Below are 16,014 nucleotides of genomic sequence, written 5' to 3' on the forward strand. Positions count from 1 at the left end.
TGGAACGGTGCAAAGCCGATCAACAAGTTGATTATAACATCTTAAATACCACAACAAAAAGGAATGGGCTACATAAGCACGCTCAGATTATCTAGTTTTTTTTCGAGGGGTGCTCAGATTATATATCTAATGAAGGTGCAAAAAAACATTGTATAGATGTCCGGGATCAGACACCGAGCACAACGAGAGCAGGCAAAAGGGCCGCAGCGACCATGGCGCCGGCGGATCCGATGCCGGCCGGCGCGGCGCCGCTGGGGGGCGCGGGCGGCGCCGGCGGGGGCTCGTTCTGGCCGATGACCTTGACGACCATCTTCTGGCCGCGCTCGCAGTGGCCCGTGACGCCGCTGACGAAGTAGAAGGGGCCCGGGCGGTCCAGGCGCACCTCGGTGTCGCCGTTGTTGGAGAAGAAGATGGGGTGCGTCGACCCGCACTTGTCGTACTCCTCCTGCGTCACCTCCATCACCGAGTCCGCCTTGTACTTGAAATCTACGACCAATCCATCACACGCATCATCACATATTCACGCACAAAGTGTCAACAAATAAGGCGTACCGATCGGGTGGATGGATCAAACGAGCGGGTCGAGCGGGACTTACGGACGCTGTCGCCGACGAGGAAGCGGTTCTTGGATGCCCAGTCGTTGTACGTGCTGGAGTCGCCGGCCGCCGGCACGACCCACCCGGCGTCCCCGCCGACCTCGAAGTCGGCGGCGCGCGACGCGCCGAAGAGCAGCGCGAGGAGCGCCACGACGGGGAGGAGGCTGCTCGCCATGGCCCGGCTAGCCGGACGACAACAACGCCGTGCGCGTCTTGGGTTCCCTCCGGCTTGATCGATCTCGATGGCCAGCTCCGTGCGCGAAACTGGGGGTTAGTGACTGACCGCGTCCGATCGATCGGCGATGGTGTGGGAGCGAATTAATAGGGAGGGAGTGGAGTGGCGAGCCGAGGAGGAGGCGGTTGTGAGCGGCGGGGGAGGTCGAGAATGGCGGGGGCGTCGGGTACGTGGACGTGGTGCATGCGCCCGCGGACGGAGTTGCGTCGCCGCGGGAGAGCTGTGGAGTGATTCGATCCACCCGTCGCCGGTTTGACCGCGGGCGCGCCTTGATCTGCGTGGCTCCTGGAGCAAATGGGCCGGCCCACTGTAGCAAGCTAACTTGTGCAGCTTTCCTGTTTTTTCCCTCTCTTTGATTGATTTTTAATTCGGCTGGCATGCTCACTTGAGCAGTTAATTTTTTCTCTTTGAATTTTTATTTGTTCGTTTTAAAAAAACGGCTGCTGGATACTTTTTCGAAGGAGCTAATATATACTACCTCCGTCTTAAATATAAGATGTTTTTGTAGTCTAGTATTAAATGCTTTTAGTTTTTTAAAATGTTTTAAAAATGTTCAATGTGTATTAAGAAAAGTTCACCGACCATTAGAAAAGTTCATTGTATATTCTAAAACTTCATCATCATTAAAACAATGTTCAGTGTATATATTAAATAAAAGTTCATTGTATATCAAGAAAGTTAATCATATAAAAACAGTTCACCATGTATTAGAAAATGTTTATGATATATTAAAAATAATTCAGTGCATATTAAATAAATTCATCATGTATTAGAAAATTGTTCACGATGCATTTATAAAATAAAATAGAAAACAGAAAAGGAAAAAAATAAAAGAAAAAATACACCAAAAAGCCGGACAAACAATGAGAAAAATCACAATTTTTTTTTCAAAAAATACGATGGGAAGCTAACAAAAGCCAAATTGGTTCGCATCCCAAGAGCGAACGGAAATTCAACCTGCTAGGGTTTTTGTCGAGAAGATCCCCATGAGAATCGATCCGATTTTGTATCAATACCAAGGCTGGAAAGACATGCCCGCTACCCCATTGTTTAACCTAAGAGAGGGAATGGAGAGATGGTAGAGATTGCCGGTAGAAACTCTTGCTGGTAAGCGAGTCGCTGCCGGAGTACAATAAATAAACAAGTTTATGGTGAAGTTCCCTTCGATACGAAAAATTGATGAAATGAAAACCTACGGCTTTTTTGGGTTGATTGGTAGCAGAGTCAGTATAAAGATAGGCAGATGGACAAATTCCTCGATGGCATCTTACAAGTTATATGTATGCTATGTGACAATTAGCGGAGTGCCAGAAACCTTGCAACACTACCAAGGGTTTTGTGAGGCTGGGTCACTGATTGGTGAGGTCCTTGAGATTGATATGGAATTGTACAAACAATATGAGGTTCTTAGAGAAAAAATAGGGGTTATGGACCCAAGAAAAATACCATCAAGTGTGCCTCTTAATGAGGGTGGCTACATTTACGACATCTACTTCGATTTGGAAGATATTGTGGAAGAAGGAGGTCCAATGGAAGGGGGAATTTTAGTGAGTAATCCCAGAAACATCGCTGCGAATGCTAGTGTTGCTGAAAAAAGACCTAGAGATAAGGCAACTAGAGATGATGCAGGATGCAGTAAATCTCCGAGGAATCAACTACATGTAGATGCAGGTGCAGCTTATGATGAAGATGCACACATGGAAGAAGTTATTTCTAGCCAGTGTGAAGTTGACATGAACTTAATTGCTGAGAGAGAGAGAGACTAGGAAAAAACTGCTTGAGAAAAAAATGTCAAATGAGAAACTACTCTCCAGAGTGGAACAAGTTAATGTTGAATTCGCCAAAGACTCAGCTGTGCTGGAGGACTTTACTGATGATGTGGATTATCAGAAAGAAGATGAGTTTGATTGTACGCAGGACCCTGATGAATTTGCGAGGCGACTTGGCATTGGTACACAAAAAATGGTGAGATCAATGAGGCAGTTGACAGAGAGATGCTTGGTGATGATCCTGATGCAGTACATAATGACTTTGATAAAGAGAATGAAAAGCCCGTGTGTCTGAATTTGACTCAAACTGCTGCACTTGCGGGGAAAGATGGTGGTCTGAGGAAAAACCCTTGTGTGGATATGTCTGAAAGTGCGTTACAAAATCCATTACCTGATATTGGCGTGGGAGTTAATGCTACCAAAATGAAACTCATCGATGCCGCTGCTAGAGTTCAAAAGGCCAAGTACAAAGCTGCTTCCGACGAGGCAGCAAGAAGACGGAGCGACAGGGACAAGAAAAAAGATGAAGGACAAACTATGGATAAAGCTACGGAGATGGCAAGTGATACGTCTCCAACGTATCTATAATTTTTGATTGTTCCATGCTATTATATTATCTGTTTTGGATGTTTAATGGGCTTTAATATGCTCTTTTATATTATTTTTGTGACTAACCTATTAACCGGAGGCCCAGTGCCAGTTTTTTTTGTGTGCATATTTTAGTATTTTACAGAAAAGGAATATCAAACGGAGTCCAAATGGAATGAAACCTTCGCGAGGATCTTTCTTGGACCGAAAGCAATCCAAAAGACTTGGAGTTGAAGTCTGGGACTCTACGAGGAAGCCACGAGGCAGGAGGGCGAGCCCCCCACCCTCCTGGGCCCCTCGTAGCTCCACCGACGTACTTCTTTCACCTATATATACTCTTATACCCTAAAAACATCAGGGGGAGCCACGAAAACACTTTTTCACCACCGCAACCTTCTATACCCATGAGATCCCATCTTGGGGCCTTTTCCGGTGATCTGCCGGAGGGGGAATTGATCACGGAGGGCTTCTACATCAACATCATTGCCTCTCCGATGAAGCGTGAGTAGTTTACCACAGACCTTCGGGTCCATAGTTATTAGCTAGATGGCTTTTTCTCTCTCTTTGATTCTCAATACAAAGTTCTCCTCGATGTTCTTGGAGATCTATTTGATGTAATATTCTTTTGTGGTGTGTTTGCCGAGATCCGATGAATTGTGGATTTATGAACTTGATTATCTATGAATATTATTTGGTTCTTCTCTGAATTCTTGTATGCATGATTTGATATCTTTGCAAGTCTCTTCGAATTATCGGTTTAGTTTGGCCTACTAGATTGATCTTTCTTGCAATGGGAGAAGTGCTTAGCATTGGGTTCAATCTTCCGGTGTCCTTTCTCAGTGACAGTACGGGCAACAAGGCACGTATTGTATTGTTGCCATCAAGGATAAAAATATGGGGTTTATATCATATTGCTTGAGTTTATCTCTCTACATCATGTCATCTTGCTTAATGCGTTACTCCGTTCTTATGAACTTAATACTCTAGATGCATGCTGGATAGCGGTCGATGTGTGGAGTAATAGTAGTAGATGCAGAATCGTTTCGGTCTACTTGACACGGACGTGATGACTATGTTCATGATCATTGCCTTAGATGTCTTCATAATTATGCGATCTTCTATTAATTGCTCGGCAGTAATTTATTCACCCACCATAATACATGCTATCTTGAAAGAAGCCACTAGTGAAACCTATGGCCCCTGTATCTCTTTTCCATTATATTGAATCAACTTGCCAATTTCTATCGCCGTTCTTTTTTATTGCAATCTTTACTTTCCAATCTATACAACAAAAATACCAAAAATATTTACTTTACTATCTTTATCAGATCTCACTTTTATGATTGGCCGTGAAGGGATTGACAACTCCTTTATCGCGTTGGTTGCAAGGTTTTTGATTGTTTGTGCGGGTACTAGGTGACTTGTGTGTCATCTCCTACTGGATTGATACCTTGGTTCTCAAAACTGAGGGAAATACTTATGCTACTTTGCTGCATCACCCTTTCCTCTTCAAGGAAAAACCAACGCATGCTCAAGAGGTAGCAGCAAGAAAGAAAAACCTCGAGATAACCCCAGGTGAGACCACAGTGCCCATTGTTTTCAATACTGTACCTAGCTTTATTTCACATATTACTAGTTCTGTTGGTGTTAGCTTAGGTAGGAGTCCTGAGGAAATAGAGCGATCTATTTCTATGATTAAGGAATTAGAAAAGTCTAGAAGTGATTTGTTTACTGCCAGATTAAGGAAAGAGAATAGAAAATATAATGATACTGAGTCAAAATTGGATAGTTTCGACCCTGATGCTATTAAGAACTTAGCTTCTGATTCTGATTCTGATTTCAAAGAGGATGAGGATCTAAGAGAGGAAATATTGATGTTATCTTCTCTGTTTAAACCTAAAAGAAAGGTTTGCACTGGTGCGTTCAGTGTTAAACCAAAGTTTCGATGTAGTGTTGGTAATGATACCTTATTATATATAAACTTTTTTATGGCTGATATTTTTTGGAATGCTAGAGGATTAGGGGAACCTGAAAAGAGAAGATTTCTTGCAGAAACTATCTCAAAGCATAAGCTAGAATTTGTTTGTATTCAAGAGACAAAAAAGAGCGCGTTCGCTGACCCCTAGCTGGCTGGGGTTAGCTGCCATTTCACCTTTATTTGGCTTTGGCAGCCATCTGTTGGTGCTTCAGGTGGCTTGCTAATGGGGGTTAGAGAAGATTTATTTGAAGTAGATACTTGTAGGCGGTGATTTTAATATCATTAGGAGGAGTAAGGATAGGAACAAGGCCAAGAAGCTTCCTAAATGGTCTTTTTTTTCAATTCTATTATTGAGCATTGGGGCCTGAAGGAGCTTGAGCTTTCTGGGCAAAATTTTACTTGGTCGAATAACCAGATTGATCCCCTTTTTGTTAAGTTGGATAGGATCTTAGTTAGCCCCGCTTGGGAGTTAAAATTTCCACTAGTTATTGTCAGGACACTAGTTAGAGGTGTCTCTGACCATGCAACCTTGCTTATGCATAACGGGGTTAAAACCGTTACAGCTAATAAACCATTTCGCTTTGAATTATGTTGGTTTATCAGAGATGATCTTGCTGATGTAGTTAATAAAATTTGGCATACTAATGTGAATGGCAAGGATAATTTGGCCATTTGGATGCAGAAGATGAGGAATTTGAGAAGATGCCTGAAAGGCTGGAATCTCAATGTGGAGGGGGCTTATAGGAAAAAAAAGGAACACTCTAAGTTCCCAACTAGATGATCTTGATAGATGATGTGAGCTAACTGGGTTATCAGTAGCTGACTATGAACTTAGAAAAGACCTTCAGTGTAGTTTGAATAAGATTTTAAGAGAGGAGGAAATCAAATGGTATCAGCGCTCTAAAGAGAGAGATATCAGGGAAGGAAATAACATCACTAGATATTTTATGATTAAGGCGAGCGGTAGGAAAAGAAAGAACAAGATCTTTCGTTTTGTGCAGGATGGGGTTTGTTATCCAGGGTGATAAGGAACTATTGGACTATGCTACCAAGTTCTATAAAGAGCTTTTTGGTCCTGTAGACCTTTTACCTATCTCCCTAAATATTCCTATTCCTACTTGTTTGGACATTAAAGATAAGAAAATGTTGACTGCTAGATTCTCCTTGGAAGAGATCAAGCTTGCTGTCTTCTCTATGAAATGTAACCGAGCGGCTGGCCCCGATGGAATGCCCGTTGAATTTTACCAAGTAATTTTGGGATTTAATTTGTTCTGATCTACTTCAGTTGTTTAATGATTTTTTTGATGGCAAATTGGACTTCTCTAGGCTAAATTATGGTGTTGTTACATTGATTGTATAGACCTATTTGTATGCTTAATGTTCCTTTTAAGATTTTTACCAAGGTTTTGAACACTAGAGCTATGTTAGTTGCTGACAAGGTAGTGTCTAAGATCCAAACAACGTTTATTAAAGGGCGTTATTTGTTGGATAATGTAGTAATGTTGCATGAGACCGTGCACTATCTTCATAGAAACAAGCTCTCTGGTGTGCTTTGTAAAGTCGATTTTGAGAAAGCTTACGATAAATTTAACTGGGACTTTATGCTTTTTGTGTTAGAGATGAAAGGGTTCCCTGAAAAGTTTATTCAGTGGACCAAGTCAGCCATTGTTGATGGGAAAGTGGCTATTACTTTAAATGATATGATGGGTAACTATATTACTACTAGAAAAGGTCTAAGGTAGGGGGACCCCTTCTCCCCCTTGTTGTTTAATATAGCTGCTGATGTCCTGGTGACCCTGGTTGGAAGGGCTCACGAGCAAGGGTTTATAAAAGGTCTAGCCCCTCAGATTTATGAAGGTGGCCTTTCTGTTTTACAATATGCTGACGACACGAATTTTTGTTTTCGAGGACGACTTGGAAGGAGCCAGGAATCTTAAAATAATTCTTTGTGTCTTTGAGCACTTGACTGGTCTAAAAATTATTTTTTTAAAAAGTGAGGTTTACTGCTTTGGTGAGGCGGAAGTAAGACTGAAGGAATATGCTCAGATCTTTACTTTCATAATTGGAACCTTTCCTTTTCGCTACCTGGGTATGCCTCTGCACTACAAGAAACTTAGTAATAGCGATTGGAAACCTGTCGAGGAGAAATGTGAGAAGAAAGCAGCTACCTGACAAGGGAGCTTGCTTCCTATGGGAGAGAGACACATTCGAACTGAGACTTGCTTGAGTAGTGTCCCATAGTCACATGCTTTCCTTCTTTAGATTGCCTAAAGGTGTGGGTAAACATTTTGATTTTTTCCGAGCTCGTTTGGTTTGGCAAGAAAGGGAGGGAGTGCGGAAGTACCACCTGGTCAACTGGAATGATGTGTGCCAACCTAGGGACCAGGGAGGACTGGGGGTTACTAATCTAGATGTTAAAAATGTTAGTCTTCTTTGTAAGTGGCTCTGGTGACTCGTGATATCTTCAGAGGAGGGCATGATTTGGCGCCACATGTGAGAAGGATTTTGTGAAGCTAGCCGCTGGAAATGCTTGCTGGCTTCAAAGCCTTTATGTTAATTTGGTTATCGTCCTTTAGTATGTTGATACCTTTGTAGCTAGGGTAGCACTAGGCCCTTTCATAGGTAGTTTTGGATAGATTGAAGCATCCTGATGTGGTGATATATATAAGTGGTGTGATGATTAGGCTTGATAAGCTGGAACATCCTGGTGTGACTTCTAGATCAGTGATGTAATGTTGGTTTGATGCCTTGTAAACAACTCGAAAATGGGGGCCGTGTGGCCCCTTCGATCGAAAAAAAATTCTAACACGAGGGTGCCTATTGCAGCCATTTTATTCTACAAATCTGTATATGCACTATATTTACGTTACCAATATTCGCTCCGTTCACAAATATTAGATGTTCTATTTTTTTCCTAAACTGAATGTATATATACACACTTTAATTTGTTTGTTCACTCATTTCAGTCTGTATGTATTATGTAGTCCATATTAAAATATTGAAGACATCTTATACTCCCTCTGATCTGATAAATCATCAAAATGGTCCATATGGAGGGAGTACTTTGGTAGACTTGGATATAAATCACAAAAATGCTCCATTTCTTATTTGAATCTCCGAAACAGAGGAGCCAATCCCCAACCCCTGTGCCATGCAGCAGCGCGCTCCCGCCGAGCGCTCCACAGCGGCGTCCCTGCACGCGCACGTCCTCCACCTCCACCAATGCGGCGCCGCCGGTAACCTCCTCCGCCGCGCGCACGCGGCCGCCCTGACATCCGGCGCGCTGGCCGCGTCCCTGCCCCTCGCGGGCGCGTTCATCCTCTCCTACGCCGCGGCCGCCGACCTGCCCTCCTCCCGCCGCCTCCTCCTCCACCACCCGCTCCGCCTCCGCTCGGCCTTCCTCTGGAACTCGCTCTCCCGCGCGCTCTCCTCGGCCTCCCTCCCCGCCGAGGCCCTGCGCGTCTACAACCTCATGCTCCGCTCCGCCGTCCGCCCGGACGACCGCACCTTCCCCTTCGCCCTCCACGCCACCGCGGCCGCGGCCGCCGACGCCGCGCACGCGGCCAAGGGCCTCGAGCTCCACGCCGCCGCGCTGCGTACGGGCCACCTCGCCGACGTCTTCGCGGGCAACACGCTCGTCTCCTTCTACGCCGCCTGTGGCTCCGCCCGTGACGCGCGCAGGGCGTTCGATGAAATGCCCGCCCGGGACGTCGTCTCCTGGAACTCCCTCGTATCCGCGTTCTTGGCCAACAGGATGTTCGATGATGCGAGGTGGGCGTTGGTCGGTATGATGGGGAGCGGGGTCCCTGTGAGCGTGGCGAGCTTGGTCTCGGTTCTGCCTGCTTGTGGCGTGGAGCAGGAGCAGGGGTTTGGGTTGGCTCTGCATGGACTGGCGCTGAAGACCGGGCTGGACTCCGTGCTCAATCTCGGAAATGCATTGGTTGATATGTACGGGAAGTTTTGTCAAGTGGAGGCATCGATGCAGGTGTTTGAAGTAATGCCAGAGAGAAATGAGGTTTCTTGGAATTCTGCCATAGGTTGTTTTCTTAATTCAGGGCTTTATGGAGATGTGCTGGCCATGTTTAGGGAAATGTCAGAGCGTGGAGTCATGCCAGGGTCTATCACATTATCAAGTCTGCTACCTGCTTTGGTTGAGCTTGGTTATTTTGATCTGGGGAGGGAGGTACATGCGTATAGTATAAAGAGAGCAATGGACTCAGATATTTTTGTTGCCAATTCACTTGTGGATATGTATGCCAAACTTGGTTCTCTGGAGAAAGCCTGCACTGTTTTTGAAAAGATTGAGGTACCCAATGTGGTGTCATGGAATGCAATGATCGCTAACCTTGTGCAAAATGGAGCTGAGACTGAGGCATTCCGTCTTGTTATCAAGATGCAAAAGGATGGGGAACGGCCAAATTCGATAACCCTGGTGAATGTACTTCCAGCCTGCTCAAGGATGTCCTCTCTAAAGATAGGGAAACAGATCCATGCATGGTCGATCCGTACAGGATTAGTATTCGACTTATTCATATCAAATGCTTTGATTGATATGTACGCGAAGTGCGGGCAGCTGAGCTTGGCGCAAAATATTTTTGACTTGTCAGAGAAGGATGATGTGTCATACAACGCGTTGCTTCTGGGTTATTCTCAGAGTCCATGGAGTTCTGAATCTCTTAATCTATTTAAGGAGATAAGGTCTGCGGGAATCGAGTATGATGCTATTTCTTTCATGGGTGCTCTGACTGCATGTACCAATTTATGTGCATTTAAACAAGGGAAAGAAATTCATGGTGTTTTAATAAGGAGATTACAAAGTAATCATCCCTTTCTGGCCAATTCACTGCTAGGTTTGTATACTAAAGGTGGAATGCTTGATACTGCAACAAAGATCTTCAATAGGATTACAGAGAAGGATGTTGCTTCATGGAATACCATGATCATGGGGCATGGAATGCATGGCCAAATTGATGTTGCTTTCCATTTGTTTGATCTGATGAAGGATGATGGTGTTGACTATGATCATGTGTCTTACATTGCAGTGCTGTCGGCATGCAGCCATGGTGGGCTTGTTGAGAAAGGAAAACAGTACTTCAGTCAAATGCGTGCCCAAAATTTAGAGCCACAACAAATGCATTATGCTTGCATGGTTGATCTTCTTGGGCGTACTGGACAACTGACTGAATCTGTTGAACTAATCCTAGACATGCCTTTCCATGCCAATTCCGATGTGTGGGGAGCACTGCTTGGGGCTTGCCGAATACATGGAAATATTGAAGTAGCACAATATGCAGCAGAACATTTGTTTGAGTTGAAGCCAGAGCATTCGGGTTACTACACACTGCTGATAAACATGTATGCCGAGGCTGGTAGGTGGAATGAAGCAAACAAGATCAGGAAATTAATGAAATCCAGGAAGGTACAAAAAAATCCAGCCTATAGCTGGGTACAGAGTGGCAACAAGCTACAAGCTTTTCTTGTGGGGAATGGTTAGCTCTGCCGCGATAAGTTTAAATTGACTGGCAATATAACAGATGGTGAACTTATATGGTGGTACGGAGTCTTCCACTAGGAATGAATTGTATATAGCACTATAATATTGCATGTTCACCAAATCTGATAAATATCGTCACTGTAATAATGAAGGAATGCGATGAGGAGTGCAATGACTTCTAGAAGACCGTAGTCGTCGATGGGTGCACTGTATGACCTGACAAGAATCACATAAAGATGAGCAATATTAATTGGCACTACTGCGGTCTACATATCTTTGCTAATGGAGTTTAGCCTAGTAATGGAAGAGAAGGTAATAATTCTTAGACAATTTGTCTCTATATAAATAACTTTGAACATTTCTGAAGTTCTGTCCAGCTGTTTGTGTCCATGCAGTCATTGGCATACCCAATGTATTCTCTGCATAGTGACGTACCTTTTGCCAGTTCCTCAACTTTGAATAGTAAATGCGATGAGGATAAGCAAGAAGATAATCCTGATGGCTAATAGAACAGATGAGGTAGAGGCTGAGATAATCCTGATAAGCAAGAAGATAATACTGATGTGCTAATCCTCAACTCTGGATATTGTAAATGCTTCATTGAAAGTAGATTTGGGGAACTTACTATGTTAAAGCAATTTAACTCATGGTCATATTTACTGAACTATTGAAATGTCGCACTAAAGTTGCTGAAACTTCATATTGGATTATTTGATCTTGAGTTAGATGATTTCAAATCTGAATTAAGATTGCTTCAAATAATGAGATTTTTTAATTTCTTAGAGATATATAATGTTTTTTTAATATCTCAATTGCTCATCAGATTGTTTATTGTGCATGTGACTGAAGCATCAACTGGCTTTTCAAAACTGATATTATTGTAAGAAATGATGAACGGTCATGTTACTATATGCATTGAATATGAGATGTTGGATGGGATTAGTGTAGGGACTTTGCTGCCATGACTGGCTTATTCGTTTGCAGATGATGAACATGGTTCCGCCTTCGTTGCCTTGGGAGTCAAGCATATGTTTTTACTAAATGTTTTGTCGCATGTTATTGTCAGTAGCTAGTATTTTTCATTATATTTCTAAAAATCTGGATGCCACACATTTGAGTGATCATTGAATCATTCTTTTGTGATTGAAATAAAAATATTAAGTGCTTATATACTTGTGTGAGAAGCCCTTCTTTATTAGACTTTGCATGGGTTTGAGATATGCCAGGATCAGCCATGCGCCTCTTTCACTGCTGTCTAATATTAAGCACAAAACGAGTCGTACTTTACTTGGTGCACAAAAGTGAGCTGTACTAAGTGTCCAATTATTGTATGAATGTGCTAGAAACCTTCTAAAGTTCTGCTGATAACTTTATTCTATGTGGTAGATAGAACTGATTATTTCTCTTCAGAGGAAATTGCACTCAGACTCCCGGCATACATGGTCATTAGGTTTATAAAGGCATGGGTTTAACGAACACCCACTCACATGTATTTTTAGTTTACTCTGGTTGTAGCTTGGGTCCGAACGTGTTGAAGATGTTGCCAATCACACAGCTTCCACTCAGTGATAGCCACGAGGAAGGCGAGAAATGATCATGGAACAAAGCAAAGAGTGACAGCCTGACAGATCCTGCAAGGTGCAGTAACAGATGATAAGCTCAGGTGCTTGGTAGGGAGACATATCAAGGTAACAAACTCACTAGTCCGCCTCTAGCGAGACAGACCAGAGTCTCATCTTTGTCTTGTTTCTGTTAATTTCCAGATATTGGCAAGGAGTTTGAAGCAATCTCTAATTGAAAGAGTGGGAATGGAAGAGTGGAGTTTCATTCGGTAGGGGTCTATATAGGATAAATACTCCAGACTCGAGTAATTCTTCTCATTTCGGGTCCAATCGGCATCCTACGTTGCACGGATACTTGGATACATATCGGATACGCGATGCGGGGATACGCCCGATACGTCAATTTTCTAAAAACATAGATACAGGGATACGTTTATATATAGATATTACATATATTAATTATTAAAAATATGAAGAAAAAAATTAAGGAGCTTCTAGGTCAAAGCATGCCTCAATACAATTACCCCTTTCTTTTCTTGCACTTAGTCCACTTCCATTAATTGGCAGTGGGATTTGTCTAGGTTTGTTGTTCTAATCAGTGCATCGACTCTCTCCTGCCCACCTTTCAATTGAACAAGAACGTTCACAGACATGTTTTGACATGAACTCAGGCCCATGTTGGGAATCTTCAAAAGGTGCACCTTTACTATTGAGGGGATTTCATGTCGAACGAGGGGTTTCAGGCATCCAAAATGTATCGCAGAAGTATCCTTGGAGTATCAAACATTATTTTCTTTTTTTTAAAATCAAAATATTGAGGGATACTTATGGGATACGTATCGGGCCGTATCGGGGCAATATCCGGCTGGATACGCGCACTTTCTGAAGTATCCGCGCAACGTAGTCGGCATCCTCTTTTGCGATTTAGAGTTCCTTGGATGCCTTGTTTGAATAAATCATCAGGCAGCTGTTTATAGTATGTAGCATATGAATGCCTTTGCATGATTATTAGTGTTGGCGAATGCGGCAAATCTTTGAAAAGTATGCAACTCGATCTGCTTTTTTATTGTTAGATTCGTAAATGTCTCTACTATTATACGCTAGAATGTTCTAGCAAATAAAATGATCCTGATCCCTTCAGTTTCTTTTCACCATGGTTTTTAATTAAGTAATTGTTTTAACTTATAACCATGTTTATTGAAACTATGCAAACACATTAGTCTAATTCTCAACTTGAATGGTGTTCTATTAAGAAGACGAACAGTTGGGTTAACATTCTTCTGATATAGTTGCAGGATCAGCTTATCTGAACAGTTGTTGGTTGCTTTCTTGATGAATGTTGATCTTGGGGTGGTGGCATTGGCATACTCTAGTTGATCTGTAGTTCTTCTGGAACCTCACTTGGCACTGAACATTTCAGACAGTGACTGTTCTGTAGTTTTTCTGGGAATTTTCCTTTGGCAAAACCTACCGATATTTTGGGCAAATCTCCTTTTGGCGGAACCGACCTATAGTTTAGCAAATCCCCTTTGACAAAAGTACCTATAGTTCTTCTGATATCCTTCATTACATATGCTGTTACTTCCAACAGTCCAGGAAGCCGCTGATCTGGGAGCTCAACGCATTTTCCTCGAGTCGGATTGCCAGACAATGGTTTCGGCGCTGAAGGGCCGCGACTATGATGCTGCTGAGCTTGGCGTTCTCTTCAGGGAAGCAAGGAGCTTATGCCATGCATCTTTCGAATCCTATGATTTCAAGTGCTGTAAACGTGATTGTAATAAGGTAGCTCATGCCTTGGCACAGTTTGGCCTGTCGGCTGATGCGTCCTTCTCTATCTGGGCTGTGGATGCCCCTGAATTTGTTTCAGTCCTGGTGAACACTGATATGGTGCACCAGGTTTAATGGAATAGATGCTATTCCTCTCAAATTTCTGTTTGCTCCCTGGACAATTCTCCTTTGGCATTGGCTTTAGCCATAGATTGATATATTGGCACATCTCCTTCGGCGTTAGATTTAGCTCCAATCCTGTCTGGGCAAACCTCCTTTGGCGGTTAGTGGTACTGCATCAGGGATTTCTCCTTTTGCATCAAGTGTGCTGGCCATACACATGGGTCCAAACGTTAACCTGCTGTTCAAAGGCTGTTCTCTAGTTTATCACATTATCACATAGCACAGCTTATTACAAAAATGTGGGAATGGATTTAATCTAATTATTATGAACAATATTGGTCGCTTTGTATCACATGAAAATGACAGTGTTGTGTTGCAGGGTTTGCAAGCAGTTATTTCTTTGTGACTGACTCAGACTGTGAGTCATACACTGGAATGAGTGACAGTGAGGACCAAGAAGAATCTGAGTTCAGGTACAGGCGTACAGCGACCATGCACAGAGCATCTTGTCAAAGCTTGGACGGTAGCATCGGTAAGATTGATTATTTTCTTACATCTGAAAGAGGGGCTTTCCTGATAGGGGCATAGTCTGCCCTGTGTCTGATCCCTCAGGTCAGTTGGGCCGCATTGTTGGGGTTTAAAGGCATGTGGACTTGGAGACAAACTCAGCTGGTGATATAATACAAGATGTCAACACCAAGCAGCTTTCAAGAGTAGCATCCTCTGTCTCTGGTGACTGCGTGGTTATGGCACCAGGGATTGGATGGGTGATCACCGTTGTGCTCAGTGATGGGGTGGAGTGTGAAATGCTGTTAAGTGTTAAGAAACTCTGAGGCACTGAAGCACATTCGTCCGATCATCTTTCAAGATGCACCTTATTTTCACTTTCCAAGTCAACGTGTGAGGATTGATTGTCCATCCCGCCGCGTCCAAGTCAGCAACATGGTGGGCAAGTCGAGATGACGGTGTTGTATCATTTATTGGATGTACTGCTGGGTGAGGTATGTTTTAGGGACGATGGTGGCTCTAATCTCCAGTTCTTGTCGTCATCTTTACAATTGGTCAGAAGTACTTGAAGCTGAACTCATGTCAATGAAAGAAGGCTCTCCAGTTGTGCAATCAGCATATTGATATTGAGTCGTACTGCAAGGAGGCCGTTGCTATGATCAAAAGCAGAGAGGAGAACAGGCCAGAGTATGCTTTTATTATCAGAGAGATCAATATCAGTTTGGGGATGCGATTCTTGCATTACTCGTATTCGTCGGAGCACAGGCAATTTTTAGGTTGCATGCATGACCGAACAGCTGTTTGGTTATGGTTCGGCCCAGATGATGTTATGGAAATTGCTGGACGAGATTATAACACTTAATTTTGAGCAATGCAAGAATTAGCTCTGCCCCAAAAAAACATGAACTTCATCAAGTTGAAACTTTCATCTAGATACCACGTGTACCGTCCGAACCATTTTTAAACTGTGAAATGTGGGGAACTAATGATATTTTTTTTTCTATTCTATTCTATCTCAAAAGTGATTATGTATATTTGTGACGCAGCGTATAGCTCTTCATATCCCACCGTGGTAATCCCGAGTTTGTCATCATACAAAGAAGCAATCCCGAATAGTTTTTCTTTTCTTTTTGAGGGAAGCCAAGTCTTTATTGCTCAAAGATCACAGAGTTTGGAATACAGAAAGAATCGTGGGGTTGTTCGAGCCAAACATGGCGGCCCCGATCTAAAGATTGAGAGTACTTGGCTAACGAACGAGACTTGGCCCTGATCCAACATGATCAAAAACAGTGCTCATGATCAAAAGTGATAACAGTACATCCGTTTTCATCTTCAAAGACGTTTGTCCAGAACAAAAACATGAAAGCGGGAAAACAAGTAGCCAAACAGCTAGCA

General features: G+C 43.1%; 2 protein-coding genes across 7 annotated transcripts; one reads left to right on the forward strand and one right to left on the reverse strand.

Annotated features, from left to right (window-relative positions):
* Positions 1 to 900, reverse strand: LOC123042690 (early nodulin-like protein 1). The gene is made up of 2 exons (XM_044465087.1): positions 597 to 900; positions 1 to 486 (listed from the first exon to the last, which is right to left on the reverse strand). The coding sequence occupies exons 1-2, from the start codon at positions 769 to 771 to the stop codon at positions 167 to 169; spliced, it is 495 nt and encodes a 164-aa protein (XP_044321022.1). The 5' UTR covers positions 772 to 900; the 3' UTR covers positions 1 to 166.
* Positions 901 to 8,296: 7,396 nt separating this feature from the next.
* LOC123047348 (pentatricopeptide repeat-containing protein At1g18485) lies at positions 8,297 to 15,706 on the forward strand. Of its 6 annotated transcripts, none has more exons than XM_044470875.1 (6): positions 8,297 to 10,719; positions 10,813 to 10,972; positions 12,160 to 12,348; positions 12,424 to 12,491; positions 14,492 to 14,644; positions 14,725 to 15,706. In XM_044470875.1, exon 1 carries the CDS (start codon positions 8,318 to 8,320, stop codon positions 10,658 to 10,660), a length of 2,343 nt encoding a protein of 780 aa, XP_044326810.1. In that variant the 5' UTR covers positions 8,297 to 8,317; the 3' UTR covers positions 10,661 to 10,719; positions 10,813 to 10,972; positions 12,160 to 12,348; positions 12,424 to 12,491; positions 14,492 to 14,644; positions 14,725 to 15,706. The 6 variants fall into 6 exon arrangements, with proteins under 6 accessions (XP_044326810.1, XP_044326811.1, XP_044326813.1 ...); XM_044470876.1 differs by having other exon boundaries at positions 12,176 to 12,348; XM_044470878.1 differs by lacking the exon at positions 12,424 to 12,491.
* Positions 15,707 to 16,014: the final 308 nt, after the last annotated feature.

Source organism: Triticum aestivum, chromosome 2B (assembly GCF_018294505.1).
Source record: "Triticum aestivum cultivar Chinese Spring chromosome 2B, IWGSC CS RefSeq v2.1, whole genome shotgun sequence".
Classification (NCBI taxonomy): Eukaryota; Viridiplantae; Streptophyta; class Magnoliopsida; order Poales; family Poaceae; genus Triticum; species Triticum aestivum.